A 16,026-nucleotide genomic window follows, 5' to 3' on the forward strand; every position below is an offset into this window, starting at 1 on the left:
TCCCCATCCCACACACCTCCCCTGGAGTGCTTTGCTGAGCACTGGTGCAGATTTCTCCTCCTGATTTGATCAGGTAGCTCCTGGAGGCTCATTCTGTGTATCAGTGAAATAAAAAGGACTGCTGAGGGTTCACTGTGTTCTCCAGCTGAGACTCGGAGTGTTTGCTGCCGAGCCACAGAGCGGGCACCGGCACAGAGCGGGCACCGGCACAGAGCGGGCACCGGCACACAGAGCGGGCACAGAGCGGGCACCGGCACAGCGTGGGGCTGGCACAGAGCGGGCACCGGCACAGAGAGCGGGCACAGGCTCAGAGCGGGCACCGGCACAGAGCTGGCACAAAGAGCGGGCACAGAGAGCGGGCACCGGCACAGCGTGGGGCTGGCACAGAGCGGGCACCGGCACAGAGAGCAGCCCAGTCCCGTACAGCGCGCACCGCTGCCCGCGGCACCGCGCGACGGCTCCGCTTCCCCCGAGGGCAGGAGAGCACCACCAGCTGCAAAACTGCCAAACCCCCCATTCCCCTCCCCAAACCATTCCTTGATGTGCCTGGGATATCTGCCAGTTCCCTTATAGGGATCATTCACCCGCCATCCACTTCCTCCATCCTCTCCTACTCCCAGCATCTTCACCATGGCAAATAGGAAATTTCACCTAGAAGCCTAAACCCGTAAGAGTGGGGAAGCCCTGGCTGCCAGCTCTGCAAAAGGACAGGCAGGGAATGTGCTGTGTCTTGAAACCTTGGGCAGCTTGTGCTGCCTGCACTGAGCAGCTCCTGGGAGCTGGGGAGACAGGAAGGAAGGGCAGGTCTTACAGGCTGGATCCTTCCGTGTTTTACAGGGTCATTCTCATTTTGGTGGGATGGTGTTTTGCTCAGTATTTACCTGCCTACAAAGTGTTCTTTCCCTGGCTCTTCGGATTATCTTTGGCAGCAGCAGCAGTCCCACAGTGTGGGGAGGTCTGACAGGGAAACCCAGCTGTCTTTTTCTCAATCAGCTCCTTCTTCTACTGCTCATCAAAATTTCCCACTTCACCCCTGTAAGTGCAGTGATTGCTGGCATTGGACCTGAGCAAGCCTGCTAGGCGATTTTTATGCTCCCTTCAAACTCTCAGCCCATTCTCGGATTTCACTCCTTGAGCTGCCAAAAAACCACTGAGGGGCTTAAAGAATTACAAAGGCAGCCAGGAGACTTTGACCCACGGAGCTGTGGCCATTCTCTCTTCAGTGACTAAATGTTAATCCCAAAGCGTTCATAAGCATTCTAAAGCACCAGATCGATCTTCCCCCAGCCAGCAGGAAGGCAAAGCCAGGGTCCCTGCAGTGCTGGGGGTCAGGGATGTGAAGAATGAGCTGTGCAGCACCTGTGCTTCATCTCCCAGTGTCCTGAGCCACACCATTTCCTTGGCACAAAGCTGATGTGTGCATTGCCCTGCAAGAAAACTGTTCAGGCCAAGTGTGCTTTATTGTCCTTCAGCTGCAGGATCTGCCTTGAGTGTTTGGAAGCAGGTCACCTGCATCCCACCTGTGAGACACAGAACCCTGGCTTGCTTTTCTTACAGGCAGCTGCCTGGCCTGCAGGGACAGCTGAGGGCAGCACAGCTGTGTGTGAGAGGCTGGCTGCTTTTGTCTGCTCTGGACAGCTTGTCCAGGCTTAACCCCAGCCAGCAGCAAAGCACCAGGCAGCCACTGGCACACTCAGTCCCCTGCCAGCCCCATCAGTAATGGAATCACTAGAGCTGAAGTGAAAAACTTGTGGCTTGAGAAATAGATGGTTTAGTAGGTAACCAAAAGCTCTGCATTAAAGGAAACCAAAAGAAGGAATTAATTCACTCTTTTTCTAAACATAAGTTTTACAATGTTCAAAATAACCAAGTCAAGCTTTCTTCTTTTTTTTTTTTTTTTTTTTTTTTTTTTTTTTTTTTTTTTGTTCTGCCCTTTATTATTACATCTGAGTGAAGATATTGGCTTTAATACAGGAGAACACGTCATAATGAAACTGAAAGTTGTTTTTGAATTCCTGGAAATAGAATTGAAACTTTTTTCACGGGCAAAATATTTAGGTTATACAGTAACCTAGTTAAGCTTTCTGCTCTCAGAGCTTTCTGTCTGCACACCCTGACAAGGGAGCACTGTGCACTGTGTGAGGGCAGCATATGGACCTCTCACATCTCTGCTTCATCATTCAATAAAAAGAACTGGCATTATTTTATCCGAGGAATTGTCTTCTTGTTCTTGAGAGCTGCAACATTTCATGGAATGCAGAGGTTTGCAGATGTACTTGGCATCTCTTTGCAGTCAGGGTGAGGTTGCTCATCATGGGCTGCCTTTCCTTGGAGCCTGGTGGGTGCATTGACAGGATTTGGTGGAACACAGCCCAAACCATAAGGAGGAGCAGCACAATTCATCATTTGCTGTATTTTGAGCCTTTGTAGGAGCTATTGGCAAAGCCCAAGACCTGCATTTGTCATGGAATAGAGTCAAGGCTGTTTTTCTCCCACGACTGGAGAGAAATATCCTTGATTATGGTCAGGGGCAGGGGCACAGCCTGTCCCTAAACAGAGGGGCTTTTGTAGACATTTCAAGCACCTGGATGTGGTGCACATCAGAGGATGAAAACCTGGGCTGATTCAGTGCTGGCCAGGGAAGCCTCAGCATCGTGCAACCTGGTCCCCTTGTCTGTGTTTGTGGGTAGGGTTAACATCAATCTAATACATGAGCTTTTTGCTGCAAAGTCTTTTGAATTTACCCGAGGGCATTTGGGATCTCTCTGCAGCATCCTCTGCCATTTTTATTAGCAACTTACAGACTGGTAGACAAGGCAGGTTTTAATGATGATCCAGCAGTTGTTGTTCTACAAGAAAATGTCCAGAGTAGTGAAGGGCGCAGGGTCCTGGCTGTTGCCCATCAGTGGCCTGGAGGATAACTCGGGGATAGTGTCCCCACATTGAGGTGGTGGCCCCACTTCCTCGGCAACAAGATCACGTTTACCACTCCACGGGTGGTTTTGGCACAGCCATGGGGGCGGGGGGGACTTGCCGCTGCACGGGATGGGCGCCAGACACATATCTGCGGGGGCAGAAAGGGCGGTGACCTCAGAACGATAGCGAAATCGCCTCTAAAAACTATTTATAGCGGGAGCAGCGGGCCGGGATCCCGGCCCCGGCAGCAGCGGGCCAGGCGCTGAGGTGAGCGGAGCTCGGGGGCTGCGAGCGGGCGATTCCCGCAGGACGCGGCCCCTCCATCCGCACGGGCCGGAGGTGCCCCAGGGCCCGGGCAGGGCTGGGCCCCGCGGGCAGCCCCGGGCAGCCGCGTCCCGGCAGCGGAGCGGCCCCGAGCCGGCTCCGGCCGAGCGGGGCCGCCGCTCCGGCAGCCGCTGCCCTCGGCGCCGCCGCTGACACCCTCCGTGCCTGCGCTGCCGGCAGCTGCCCCTGCACAGCCCTCGCCTCCCCGCTGCGCTCTGCCCTGCGCTCAGCCAGCCCGGCGGAGCCCGCACGGCCCCACCCAACCACCCCGAGATGGGACAGGACAATTGCAAACCCCAGCCCGGGGACCTGATCGAGATCGACCGGCCTCGTCATCAGCACTGGGCGATCTACGTGGGGGATGGCTATGTCATCAACTTGACACCTGTAGGTAAGAGTATTGCAGGCTGGCAAGGTGCAGGAGGCTCCTCGGGTGCTCCTGGAGCCCTGTCTCCCTCCATGGGCTGGTGGTGAGCCTTGTGTGTGTAGATGACCTATCCAGGAGCAAAGGAAACCCCTCTGAGGTCTTGGAGGCACCAAGGGTTTGCCTGCCTCATCTCCTCCCTCTCATACCCAGGTAAGCCGGGCCTAAAGCCGGGAGCCCACACAATGCCAGTATTCATCAGAAAGGTGAAGAAGCAGCGACTGAAGAAGGTGGTGAAAAATCATAAAGGGCATGTCAACAACAAGTATGACCATTCATACCCTCCTCTCCCAGTGAAGGAGATCATTCAGCGTGCTGAGAGTTATATTGACAGGGAGTTGAACTATCCTGGCTTTGGTAGCAACTGTGAGTACTTTGTGATAGAGCTTCGATATGGAGAAGCAGTCTCTGAGCAGGTGAGTGTCCCGGGGTGAGCCCCTGGTGCCTCCCAGAGCCCCTCCTGGCTGCTGGCTGTGAGCTGGGCACTGGGACACAGCCTGCAGCCCGCATGGGGACAGCCCAGTGCCAGGCGTGGGCTCCAAAGCAGCGCTGCCTCCCCAGAGCCCCTGGGCCTGGAGGGTCCCTGTGCTCTGCCTGCAGCCTGCCAGTGCCCTCTGACTGAGTGCCACCTCCCGGGGGCACAAACCTGCCTGTTACCCCTTCTGATAATGGGGCACATGGCTATTGTTGATTTAATGTTCTGGGTATCCCTGCCTATTCCCCATTACCATGCCTTTGGCTAAATGAAAGTGCTATTTGTGTTTCCAGCCTGAGTTTTGCTTTCCCTTTGTCTGCTAAGATAGCAATTATTTGCACATTGGAAGTCGGATCTGTGCTGTTGCCTTCACTGTGTGTGTGAGTTGATGGGGCTGAAATCCAGACAGAAGGAGGCACTGATGGGCCATCTGGAAAAGCTCAGAACAGAGCAGGGAATCCCTGGCTGCACAGGGTCTCTGCCCTTCTTTTGCCACCCTTATAGATAGCATAAAATTAAAGCCTTAATAAAACATAAAAACCCAAACTCATAGTGCATAGACTCTTGTTTTTTATATGTATACAGCTTTGTGTGCAACTTCAGCATTGTAACCTTGCTTCTCCCTGCCATCCCATTAAGAAATACCAAGTCAAGCATATCTTCATTCAAGGTGATCCCCAGCAGCAGTGGCCAGTTTGCCACATCTGCTTTTACTTTTTGTCTATGATTATTTCTGTGGTAGTCTGCTAGCACTTGAAAGCAAGTTTTCCTTTCCTTAGGCCACCACCTCCCCTCCAATGCTTTGCTGAGGACTGGTGCAGTCCTTCCATCATCCTGCTTCTATCAGCGATGCTCTATTGGCTGTTTCTGTGGAAAAAACTGATTTTAAGCTTAACTTTCTCACCAAATAAGCTAAATTCCTCACCAAGTGTTTACTGTATGTTTTCCAGCTGAGGGCTGTTATACGTGAAGAAGTGCGCATTCTTGGTGTGACAGACAACAAGGACGACCCCAGCCTTGGGGACCTGATCGAGATCCAGCGACCAGCGTACCAGCACTGGGCCCTCTACCTGGGGAAAGGATATGTCATCCACGTGACTGGTGCAGGTAAGGCTGGCGCAGCCTGGCAGGGTGCAGAGGGGGTGTTGGGATGCTCCAGGCGCCTTTTCTGCCTCCATGGGCTGCTCCATGTGGACCCTGTGTGTGTAGATGAGCTTTCCAGGAGCAGTCCAAAAGCCATCTGAGGTTTTGAGGGGGCCAGAGAAGATCTGCCTGCCTGCCTTACCTCCTCCCTGCCTTCCCCAGATGAAGCAGCCTCATCCCCGTCAACCAGCAGTGGGTCAGTAGTTCTCAGAAGAGCCAAGGTGAAGAAGGAGCTCCTGAAGGAGGTGGTGAGAAATGATGAATGGCATGTCAACAACAAGTATGACTGCTACCGCACTCCTTTCCCTGTGGAGGAGATCATCCGGCGTGCTGAGCAATGGATTGACAAGGAGCTGCCATATCGTTTGTTCCTCAAGAACTGTGAGCACTTTGTGACAATGCTTCGCTACGGAGATGGAGTCTCTGAGCAGGTGAGTGTCCCGGGGTGAGCCCCTGGTGCCTCCCAGAGCCCCTCCTGGCTGCTGGCTGTGAGCTGGGCACTGGGACACAGCCTGCAGCCTGCATGGGGACAGCCCAGTGCCAGGCGTGGGCTCCAAAGCAGCGCTGCCTCCCCAGAGCCCCTGGGCCTGGAGGGTCCCTGTGCTCTGCCTGCAGCCTGCCAGTGCCCTCTGACTGAGTGCCACCTCCCGGGGGCACAAACCTGCCTGTTACCCCTTCTGATAATGGGGCACATTGACCGGATTCAATTACCCTGATTATCTTTGCCTTTTCTCAGTTATCATATCTGGGGGTAAATATAAGTCCTTATAATGTCTCTAACCTGTCTTTTACTTTCTCTTTACAGGCCAAGACAGCGCTTCAGAATATTAATTCTGTTTCTTCTGCAGTGATGGCTGGGATAGGAGCTGTCAGTCTTATGGCTGTGGCCAGTATTCCTGTGATTGGTCTTCCTCTTGTGGCCGGTGCTCCCTTTGTTGTTGCTGGTAGTGGTAGTCTTCTTGCCTGTATTGGTTTATCTTCCAGCAATGTTGCTCATTCCGTCACTTTTGGCAAATTTGAAAAGGCGGGGAGAGATATACTAGAACGGAGTTGCTGTTAGGAAGAGCTCAAGCAGGGCATGGAGTCCCTGGTCACTGTTTAGCTTTTGCCACAAGTGTAATGAACACTTATTAGCAACTGCTGTGATAATTAATTCAAAGACTTATTAAACTGTAAATATCCAAATTCATCTTGCCTAAAATTGTCTTTTATCTGTTTGAGGATAGCTTTGTGTGCAAGTAATTTCTCTTTAACTACCCTCCTCCACCTGCCTAAGACACTCACTTCTTTCTCAAGTTTTGGTTTTTTTCCCCAGGTCTCCCAAAGCCCCATTTGACAGCAAACCCTTTTCCTGTGTCTCCATCAGCCAGCTGGGCAGCGCTCAGACCCTTCTAGCTCCCTTACTTCTTTTGGAAGAAATGAAGGTGTATCATGGGGCTTTTTTCCAACTCTCAGGGTCCCTACAGTCAATCTATACCCTGACTGTAATTTTACAGCTTTTCAGATCCTTTTCAGCTTGAAGCCCTGTATGGCCTTTCTCCCCTGCTGAGTGATACCAATAAAGATAAAAACCTCTGGTGAGAACCATGTACTGATAAACTGGGGATGCAACAATGACCCAAAACGCCAGAATGGTACCAACAAACTGAATCAGGCCCTAAATGGTCAGGCCCTAAAAGCAGAAGCTTGGCCTTCGCTGCTCAAAACAGAAAACACAACTCTTACTTCCAGCTGCAGTACTGTGGGTTTAGTGCTGCTGATGGTTTCTGTGTTTAGGTTCTATGTTTAGGGTCTCTCAGAAGAGCAGAAAACCGTTCAAATTCCACAGACAAACATTTTTGCCTTAAGGTATTGCAGAGCTACTTAACTACCCTTCATCTACAGTAGTTTGTTTCTTTTGTTTTATCTGCAGCTACAGTTTTAATACCCAGATTAAGCTGCTGTTGTTTTTACATTACTAATTTGCAACCATGCAGGAGTTGCTGGAGTTGGGGCTATTTGTAAATGTGGGTGTCTGCCTTGGCATTTTTCTCTCAGCCTCATTTAGTGCTGCTTTCTGTGCCATGCTGGAGAGGGGCAGTGGCTCTGGCTGGGTGAGGGGTGCTGGAACTCCAGATGCAGAGGGGTGCCTGTAAGGGAACTGGCAGAGAAGCAGCTGCAAAGGATGCAAAGTGGGATGACTTGTGGAGAAAGGGAGAGTGGGAAAGATCAGCCTGGAGCAGCACTAGATGGGACAATCACACTTCAAGAAAACACATTATTGATTTGGTTCCAGAAGAAAAAAAAAAAAAGTGACTCTTACTTGAGTTCTGAAACCCTTCAACAAGGCTGGACTTCTGGCCAGGAGACATCCTGCCAAAGATAGGCACATTCACCATTAACTGCAAGAAAAAGCTGCCTTGGCAGAATTTCTGCTTCCATTGCTCCACTGAGGCAGTATTAGACCTCCCTGGTGGGTCCCTGACACTTGTAAAATGCCCTAATCCCAATTCTCAAACCTTGACATAGTTTTGCTCCCCTTAGGGTTTAAGTGTCCTCTAAGTGAGTATTTATCCTGCAGTTTTCTGCCTCTCCTGTTCTGTCAGAAGCTGAGGTGCCAGTGATCACCACATGCTCTGCAGCAGCCTTTAGAGCAGCCAGGCATGGCAAGGGCTTCCCAAGAGCAGAACAGATGGTTGATGGCAGCAGCAATAACCCTGCTCAGCCTGAGATTTCTTCTACCAGAAACTCTGGCTAGACAGTATAAAATTTGAGAATCTGTTCCAGCTCCAGCTTTTTAATGGACTGAGTGATAGGAGCTGAATATCTCTGCTGCTAGAGGTGGTTGTTTCACATTCCTGATGGTCCTGCTGAGCAAGGCCATTGTTGGCTGTGGAGGTGGCACATGAGCATGGGGTTGATGTTTTTAATTAAACTGGAGTTGAGAAGGTGACCATGGAGTAACTCTGCTGTGCAGCTGCTCACAGCACCACAGCCACCCCTGTCATCGGAGGTGTTACAAGATGCTGGAAGCAAGCTGTTCAGGTTAAACCTGAGGCATGGTGGAAGTTTGCCTGGAGTTGTCAAAATGTGATGTTACAGCTGCTGACAGAAAAACACTTTCTCCCAACAGAACACCACAGACATGATATAAAACAGAGGGACATGTAAGTGCATTGTTTTCTCTGAACCTACTTTTGGCAGCAAGCTGTAGAAGTGCTTGACAATTATCTGAGAGGACTTTCCATTTAGTGCAAAGTGGTTTCAGGCTTCTTCTTCCAAGGTGATCTTTACCTCAGTATGAGCATACACCTACTAGAAATAAGACAACATTTAGTTTCAGACTGAGGTCATAACATGCCATTTCACTTCCACCTTGTCAGCCTCCCTCCAGGAAACCAGGGACACAGCCTTCTGCTAGATCCTTTTGCAAAACTTTCACCTGGCAATACTTGATTCTTTGCACATTGTCACACATACCAGCCTGCTGTTAGCCACAGGCTGCTAGTTCAGACACTGAAATTTGGCCCAGCAAATTGTCACACAGACAAGTACGTATAACTACATAGTTCTGCACACTTCAAGCATGACTGAGGTGGCCACTGCATCTGCAAAGCCTTGCCAGTTATTAATGTAGTAATGTCACAAGTCCTGAGGAAAGAACCACTCTATTAATGATTTCTCCCCAATGGATGCATTGTCCTTACCACACTTCCATATACCGTGGGGTAGATATGAACTAACCCCTAGGTGTCCTCTGTTTCTCAGAGCTACTTCTGAATCCCCAGCAAGGAGATAGTTATTGGGCATTAAAAGCATTAAATTTCCCCTGGCACTCAAAAGCAGCCAACCCTGGCTGTGCTTACAGAGGGAGCAGCTGTGTTTGCCTTGCGTTTTTCTGCCAGTTTCCAAGCAACAAAGCTGGAACAGAACCCTCAAGTTTTTCTGCCTCATTGATCCTGACTTTGCTGCCTGTCAGTAGCAAATCACATTACTGAAGCAATTCCTTTAATGCTTAGGTGTTAATGTAAGAATTCTTCTAAATACTGAATTTTCAATTTTCTGATAATTCCTGTGATTCTAAAAGCAAAGAGTTCCTTTTAACTCTGCAGCATTTTTGTGCATATACCTTCTACTACACACTGCAATCACAGCTTTACAGTGCAGTAGCTAATGATTCACTGGGTTGGAATCAATAGAGAAACAATCTAGACTGGATAAGTGGAGATATTGAGAAACCTAGGAAGGTAGAACATTATTTTGAAGACACATTTCTTGCTGCTGTTGGTTTGTTTGGAAGCTTGTGTCATTAGAACTAATGTGGCTCTAAGCAAAATCTTTCTATTTTCTGTTAAAACTGTTTTCACAGAATCGCAGAATTGTTATGGTTGGAAGGGACTCTAGAGATCATCCAGTCCAACCCCCCTGCCAGGCAGGGTTGCCTGGAGCAGGGGACACAGGAGCCATCCATGAGGGTTGTGAACATCTCCAGAGAGGGAGAACTCCATGACCTCCCTGGACAGCTCTTCCAGTGCTCTGCTGCCCTCAATAAAAAGAAATTCTCCCTCATATTGAGGTGGACCTGTCTGTGTTTTAGTTTATGGCTACTGCTCCTCCTGTCACTGGGCACCACTGAAAAGAGTGTGGCACCTTCCTCTTGACACTCACCTTTGAGATATTTATATTAATTAATGAGATTTCCTCTCACTTTTCCCCAGACGAAACAGACTCAGCTCCCACAATTTCTCCTCATAAGAGAGATGCTCCAGACCCCAAATCATCTTTAGTAGTACTCAGTGATTAATTCTCATGAGTTCATCTTGATGTGAAGTAACTCAGATGGGAGAACACTCTGGGCTGGGATGGGAGTCCTATGTAGCAATGGCTGTGTGAGCAGAAACAGCCCTATTGGAGAGGAAACCACCCACAGCAGGGATCTCAAAAGGTCCTGTTGATGTGCCCTTTGGGAGGAGTTGTGAGGCTGCAGTGTGGAAAGGGAGTGCATCTGCTTGGGCTGGGGCTGCTCACTCACAGGGCTGGACAAGCACTGCACTCCCAGTGATCCTGGGAACAATTTGAAAGCCATGAGGAGCCCCAGCTTCACTTCCAGCTGTAGATTTTACATCTGCACTCTGTGCCAGCACACAGGCACTTTGTCCCTCCTACCTGGGTGTTAAAAATGGGTAAGTTTGTTAGACCCTTTTGGCACCATGTCTCAGCATAACTCAAAGATTCATGCCCCAGACTCTTTCTATGAAAGGAACTTCTTTCCGTTTCTTTCTTTTGGCTTTCAGTCCAGCCTTGAGGTTTACTCCCTCCTGGGCATGCAGTTCAGACTGAAGACATGCAAGGCTGGGCTGGGTGAAGACACTGCAATTTCATCACAGAAGTTAATTCCCCCTAAGGAGCTGCTGGCTGACAAGGTGTGTCTGCCAGACCACAATATGGTAAATCACCATTTAGTCTGGCCTGTTAAGGAGCACTTTAAATAGGTATATTTATCTTTGATCACCACTAGCATCCCCTGTTACTAGCACAGGCACAGTGAAATTAATCTGGAAGCAAGCAGCTCTATTAAAAAGCACAATGAATCCAGGACCTGTTGTGCCTCTGGGCCATCAAAGCCTCTTCTGTTTCCAGCACATTATACCTTGTTCTCAGCCTGATCATAATTGGCTTATTAATTAATTAATACTTCAGAGACACAGTGAAGCTGCTAAACATCCCATAAAACTAACAAATATTTATATCTTATTAAACATAAAATAGGATATTTGGTAAGTAGAATTAAATTCCTTTACTGCCTCACAGTGTTGAGCTTAGCTGACAGCTAGTCTTACAATACATTTAAAAATGTGAACATTTAGGAAAGAGTAATTATGCAAATAGACTAATAAGATCCATAGCAGTAGCTCCTCCTCATGTTCTTGGCAAGAGGTTGCCAGCACCTTCCAAGATGGATACACATTGGACATGTCTGCAAAAAGAGCTTTACATTGTGTTACCTTCCAGAGGATGGTTTTAATTACATTAATTTATTCTGACACATGGATCCAGTTTTGTTCTGCTGCTTATGTGAGACACTGCCTGCAAGGGTACCTTGGTGAAAATCACTCTGGCACTGCTTGAGCTGCCTGCCCTTTGGTGGGCTGTGAGCCTGTTCAACAAGAACCTCCTCAGTGGGGCCTCCCAGAGCACTGGAGGAGGGCTAAGAAGAGATTGTACTCTGTGCCTGCAGTCTGGTCCCACTGGAGGAGTATTTTATTGCTTGACACTAATTTCATCTCATTAATTTGCATCAGATAGTAATTTCCTCTCTGCTTTCTTAAGAAGTATTGGGAATGTGATTATTCTCCTCTTGGAATGAATTTCTTCTTTCATTCATTATGGCATAATTATCTCTGTGGTGTTGGAGTATCTGGTGTACTAATAACTACTAATGATCCTGGGAGTTGATATGGGGTGTATGATTTGTCCTGGCCCCTGGAAAAGATTAACACTTTGAGCTTGGCATCACATGCATTGAAGTGCTGAAGTCTGTTATTGTATTTTGCAATATGAATTCAATAGTACAATGTTTAATATAATCAACTTTCATGTTTATATGGTTATTCCTTTAGGATTTCAATGGTCTTTAGGCTTGGAATTGAGATCTAGCCTGCCAGGGTTTAGGGAAGTCCCTAAAGACATGTGACCTTTGTAACTCTGATCTGTGGTCTCATGGATTTTGCAGAAGGTAGATGATGTTTGACAAGCATTAAAATCAGCAAGACTTAATTTCAACAGAAGGAGCATTATCCTAACATTTACAAGATGAAGGGTTTATTGACTAGATTAAGACTATTTATTAACTGTGCTGAGAATGACATAGTTGAACAGCCCTGTGCACATTCTCCTAATGCCCTCAGGGTAATTAAAAGCACTCAGGCTGCTGCTGAGTTCTGTTTGCCTTGAATTAGCAGCCTCATTTGTGGCTACACCTGCCACAGCAGTGCCCAGGTGTCTTCCTCAGAGGGAAGGAGCTGGTAGGAAGCAGAGACACCCATCACACTCTGCCTCCCCAAAAACCCCAGGGTATCTCTCTTGAGAAAAAGGTTGACAAGGAAGGAGAAGAAATGACAAGGTAACTACCTTGTAGATCCAGAACCATTCCAGGCCAGGACATGGCAGAGAGAAGAGCAGCTCCTTTCCTTCTCTTGCCTCCTCGCAGCCATGGTACAGTAGGTTCTCTACATTGTGTATGAGGAGCTTGGGTCACACTGTGCCCCTGAACCAAGTTTATGCCTTGCAGTGTCTTGATGTTTAGGGCTGACACTGGCCTCTCTGCTCTGTGGGCTTGAGCTGCACTGCTTCAACAGCAGAATCCAAAAACTAAAAAAAATACATATTCTGTCAAGAAACTCCATTACTTATGCATACATTTTCATTTTCTACTCCTAAGAGTACATAACTGCTACTTGTTTTTAATGTGGATAAGAAAGGCATATTACACAATTACAGTGTCCAGAAGCTTAAGACAGCTGTGAATTATTCAAGCCACAGTTTTTCTCCCTTCTGCTGCAAACTACACTAATAAATAGTAAATAATTTTCTGTCACAACAGATAGAGACACCTCCCTTTCAGAGAACCTTTGCATTTCTATCTCCAGTGCTGCACCTGAGAACATCAACCAGGACAGCATCACAGGGGAGACAGAAACCTTTTTCCACCTAAAATAAATGTGTCTCCAGGGACTAAGTAACAAGATTCCTGTAGACTAACACAAAAATGAACTTTACTTGTGCACAAGTTTTGGGCAGTTAAAGTAAGTCTCAAGACACACAGAGTATCAGTAATATTCTCCACTGTATTATTTTAAACCAGTGCTTCTTAGAAATAACGCTGGCTGAAAAACAAAGCTCAAAGATCATCCCTTTAAATCTCTCTCTCCAAGTGAGCTTGTTCAACTTCATTTGCACAGTGTCCATAAAACACCCTGACCAGGAAAACCTACCCAAAGCCTTTACATCTTCCACCACCCTAACTATTGCTCTTCCCAATGCCTTTGGGAGGCAAAAATAGTTGTAACTCCTATTTTATGGGTGAGGAACTGAGGCTGGGAAAGAAAGTATATGCCTAGATGGGAGCCATGTGTCTAGACTCTTTAAAGACCACTCGCAAACTGCTTGACAAGATTGTGTAATCAGCCTATAGCAGAGACAGGAAGTGGGTCTTGGAAGGCCAGAATTGTTATCTAGTTGTTTGTTTGTGAAATTCAATTTCCAAGCTGTTCTAGACTCTCAACACAAATTATTGGTTTCAACTGTATAATGAGAGATGCTGCAGATACAGATGCATCATTACTGCATCATGCAGGCTGTGTCCACACCTCTTGCTGGCCTGCCCACCTCACCTCCCTCTGCCCCATTCCTCCTTTGCTGTGCAATTCCAGATACATTTCAACATGTTAGTTCATTATACAGCTGGTGAGGAAAATAAGGCGTAGGTGACTCCCTCTTCTCTTGGTGCAGATGGCAACATGAACTTTGGTATGCTCCTCAGCCAGGGAGGCTGCTGTGGATGGGAAAGTGACTGCAGCGAGTCACCAGTAGTCAACAAGAAAGAAAGTTACAGTTCTGTGCTAACAGCACAGAAACTGAACTCAGAGTTACCCAGGGAGGTTTGACATCATTCATTAAAAGTCAGGATGTGAGTTCATTGAGTTAACATAGAACAAGCTGTGGTGGGAACACAGATCCAATTTTCTGTTTCATTCCAGTTCATGCCCCTTGGCCTTCGAGGAGCAATTGCTGCTTCATGCCAGAGTCAGCACCCTTAAATGTAGCCTTGCTGTCTGCAGTCCCTTAGTAGAAAGTGTATTTGTGCTCAACAGTTGCAGGATATCAACAGAACCACCAAGTTGTAAAGACTATCATTACAAAATTGCCATTGCAAGAAGAAATACAGAAATTCTAATTTAGTCGGGGGTCTGAGCTTTGCCAGTTATTGCAATCTAATTCATACGGCTGGATCTCCTGAGATAATGATGAAGTCAATTGTCACTGCAAGGCCATTAGAGAGAATGCCTTCTCTTGATTTAAAAATTGTATTACAAAATGATCGACACCAGTACTCTGAGTACAAAGGCACACTGGCATCTCTGAGCACTTTCTCAGCATGGGAGTGCTACTCATCCTACAGATACCGGAGATGTAAAAATGTGATGTGCAGCCAACACACCTGTGCAGCTAAAAGCCCCAGCTTTTCACATGGACTTTGTCAAGATCAGTGACAGGGAGCAATAAAAGTTCTCCTGGGCAGCATTCCATAGACAGCACTTCAGCTTCTCAAGGAACCTCATAAAAGGCTGAATCTTGCCCAGTAATTCAGCTCAGGAACAACGATTTTAGCAGTGAATTTGGAGGCAACATAAATTGTGCCTGGCCCTAAGCCACACGTGATCTTGACAAACAGGTCAGTGCACCTCAGAGCTGCCATCCCTTCACTCCCTCCACCACCTCTAATCACACCATGCCATCTTCGGGGATTGCAATTCTGTGTTGACCTCTAAGCCTTATGTCTTCCTGAAGACTAATAAAATGTTTATTAGGAAGTTGAATGCCCTTGCCTGGCCGGCGATGCTGTGCCGGGGGCACCCCAGGACAGGGCGGCTCCTCCTGGCTGCCAGAGAACAGCTTATCAGCTTGCACATGCCTGTAGCTAGGAAATGTTTGCAGACAATTCTCTGGCAGCAGCTGTGTTAAAGTCACACTTTGCTGTGACTGTAAGTCATGTGATTTCCCAGCAGAGGCAGCATTTCTGATGACATGTAACTGCTACTCAGGACACAGTACCCAAATATGGGGCAGGGAGAAGACTGAGTTAGCATAAAAGTCTTTGATATTTTATGATTTAAGAAAGCCACTGTGAATACGATATTTATTTGGAAGAAAGAAAACCTAGTGGTCTGTGAGGTCAGCAGTAATCAGCCTTAGACTGCTGCTAAAATAATGGTTTGGTTTCCTCGTACTTGCATACTTTTATCTACTCTACATTCTGTCAGCCTTAAAACAGCATCTCTCAGTTTTATATTTTGTGTTAAAACAGGCCACAGGCCCCACAGATATCTGAGAACATAATTTTGATTATTGTGGTACCTATCTAACAGCAAAAGGTTTAGGTGATGTTTTTTGGAGATTTACTCACCACTCAGATTCTCTGAAGTAGTGACAGACTATTCTGCAGAGCTAGTGGTACTAAAATAGCCATTGAAAGTGTTTTCTGCATAAAGATTGGAACTGAAACGAATTATTCATCTGACAAATCTGGTCCCTCATTGAAAATTTAATGCATTCTTCAACATTCACTAGAACAAAGAGAAAGACACTAAATCAGGGTGCCAGCCCTTGGACACTGAAGTTGCATCGGGACTGAACTACCACGAGCTTATGAGGATCAGTCTGCCTCCAGGCACCACCATTAGTATTTCAAACATGAGGTTTCAGCCTTGGATGGAAGTGCATAGTTCAAATTAAATAAACTTTTCAGAGTGCCACTGGAGTTCTCTTCAAAACCTCTCTCCAGAGGGCACTGAGAGGTTGGTAACATCAAATCTAAACCATTTCAAGAGCCCTGGAATTTTCATGTAGGGTTTCAAACATGCTTCAGTAAAAGTTCAGGCACATACTAGTTTAGAGTCCCAGCATTCAGAGGTGTCTCCCATTTTAAGGACCCTCATGCAGCATCCATAGCCCAGTAAATTGAACACAGATGGCACAAAAATAT

The 16,026-nt window shown here is 47.4% G+C and overlaps 1 protein-coding gene across 1 annotated transcript; it reads left to right on the forward strand.

Moving 5' to 3' along the window:
* The first annotated feature begins 367 nt into the window (after nt 1-367).
* On the forward strand, nt 368-6,471 carry LOC135278851 (uncharacterized). The gene is made up of 5 exons (XM_064385691.1): nt 368-3,631; nt 3,818-4,080; nt 5,090-5,246; nt 5,445-5,713; nt 6,088-6,471. The coding sequence occupies exons 1-5, from the start codon at nt 3,514-3,516 to the stop codon at nt 6,340-6,342; spliced, it is 1,062 nt and encodes a 353-aa protein (XP_064241761.1). The 5' UTR covers nt 368-3,513; the 3' UTR covers nt 6,343-6,471.
* The last annotated feature ends 9,555 nt before the right edge of the window (nt 6,472-16,026 follow it).

The sequence above is a fragment of the Passer domesticus genome, chromosome 11 (genome assembly GCF_036417665.1).
Source record: "Passer domesticus isolate bPasDom1 chromosome 11, bPasDom1.hap1, whole genome shotgun sequence".
Taxonomy (NCBI): Eukaryota; Metazoa; Chordata; class Aves; order Passeriformes; family Passeridae; genus Passer; species Passer domesticus.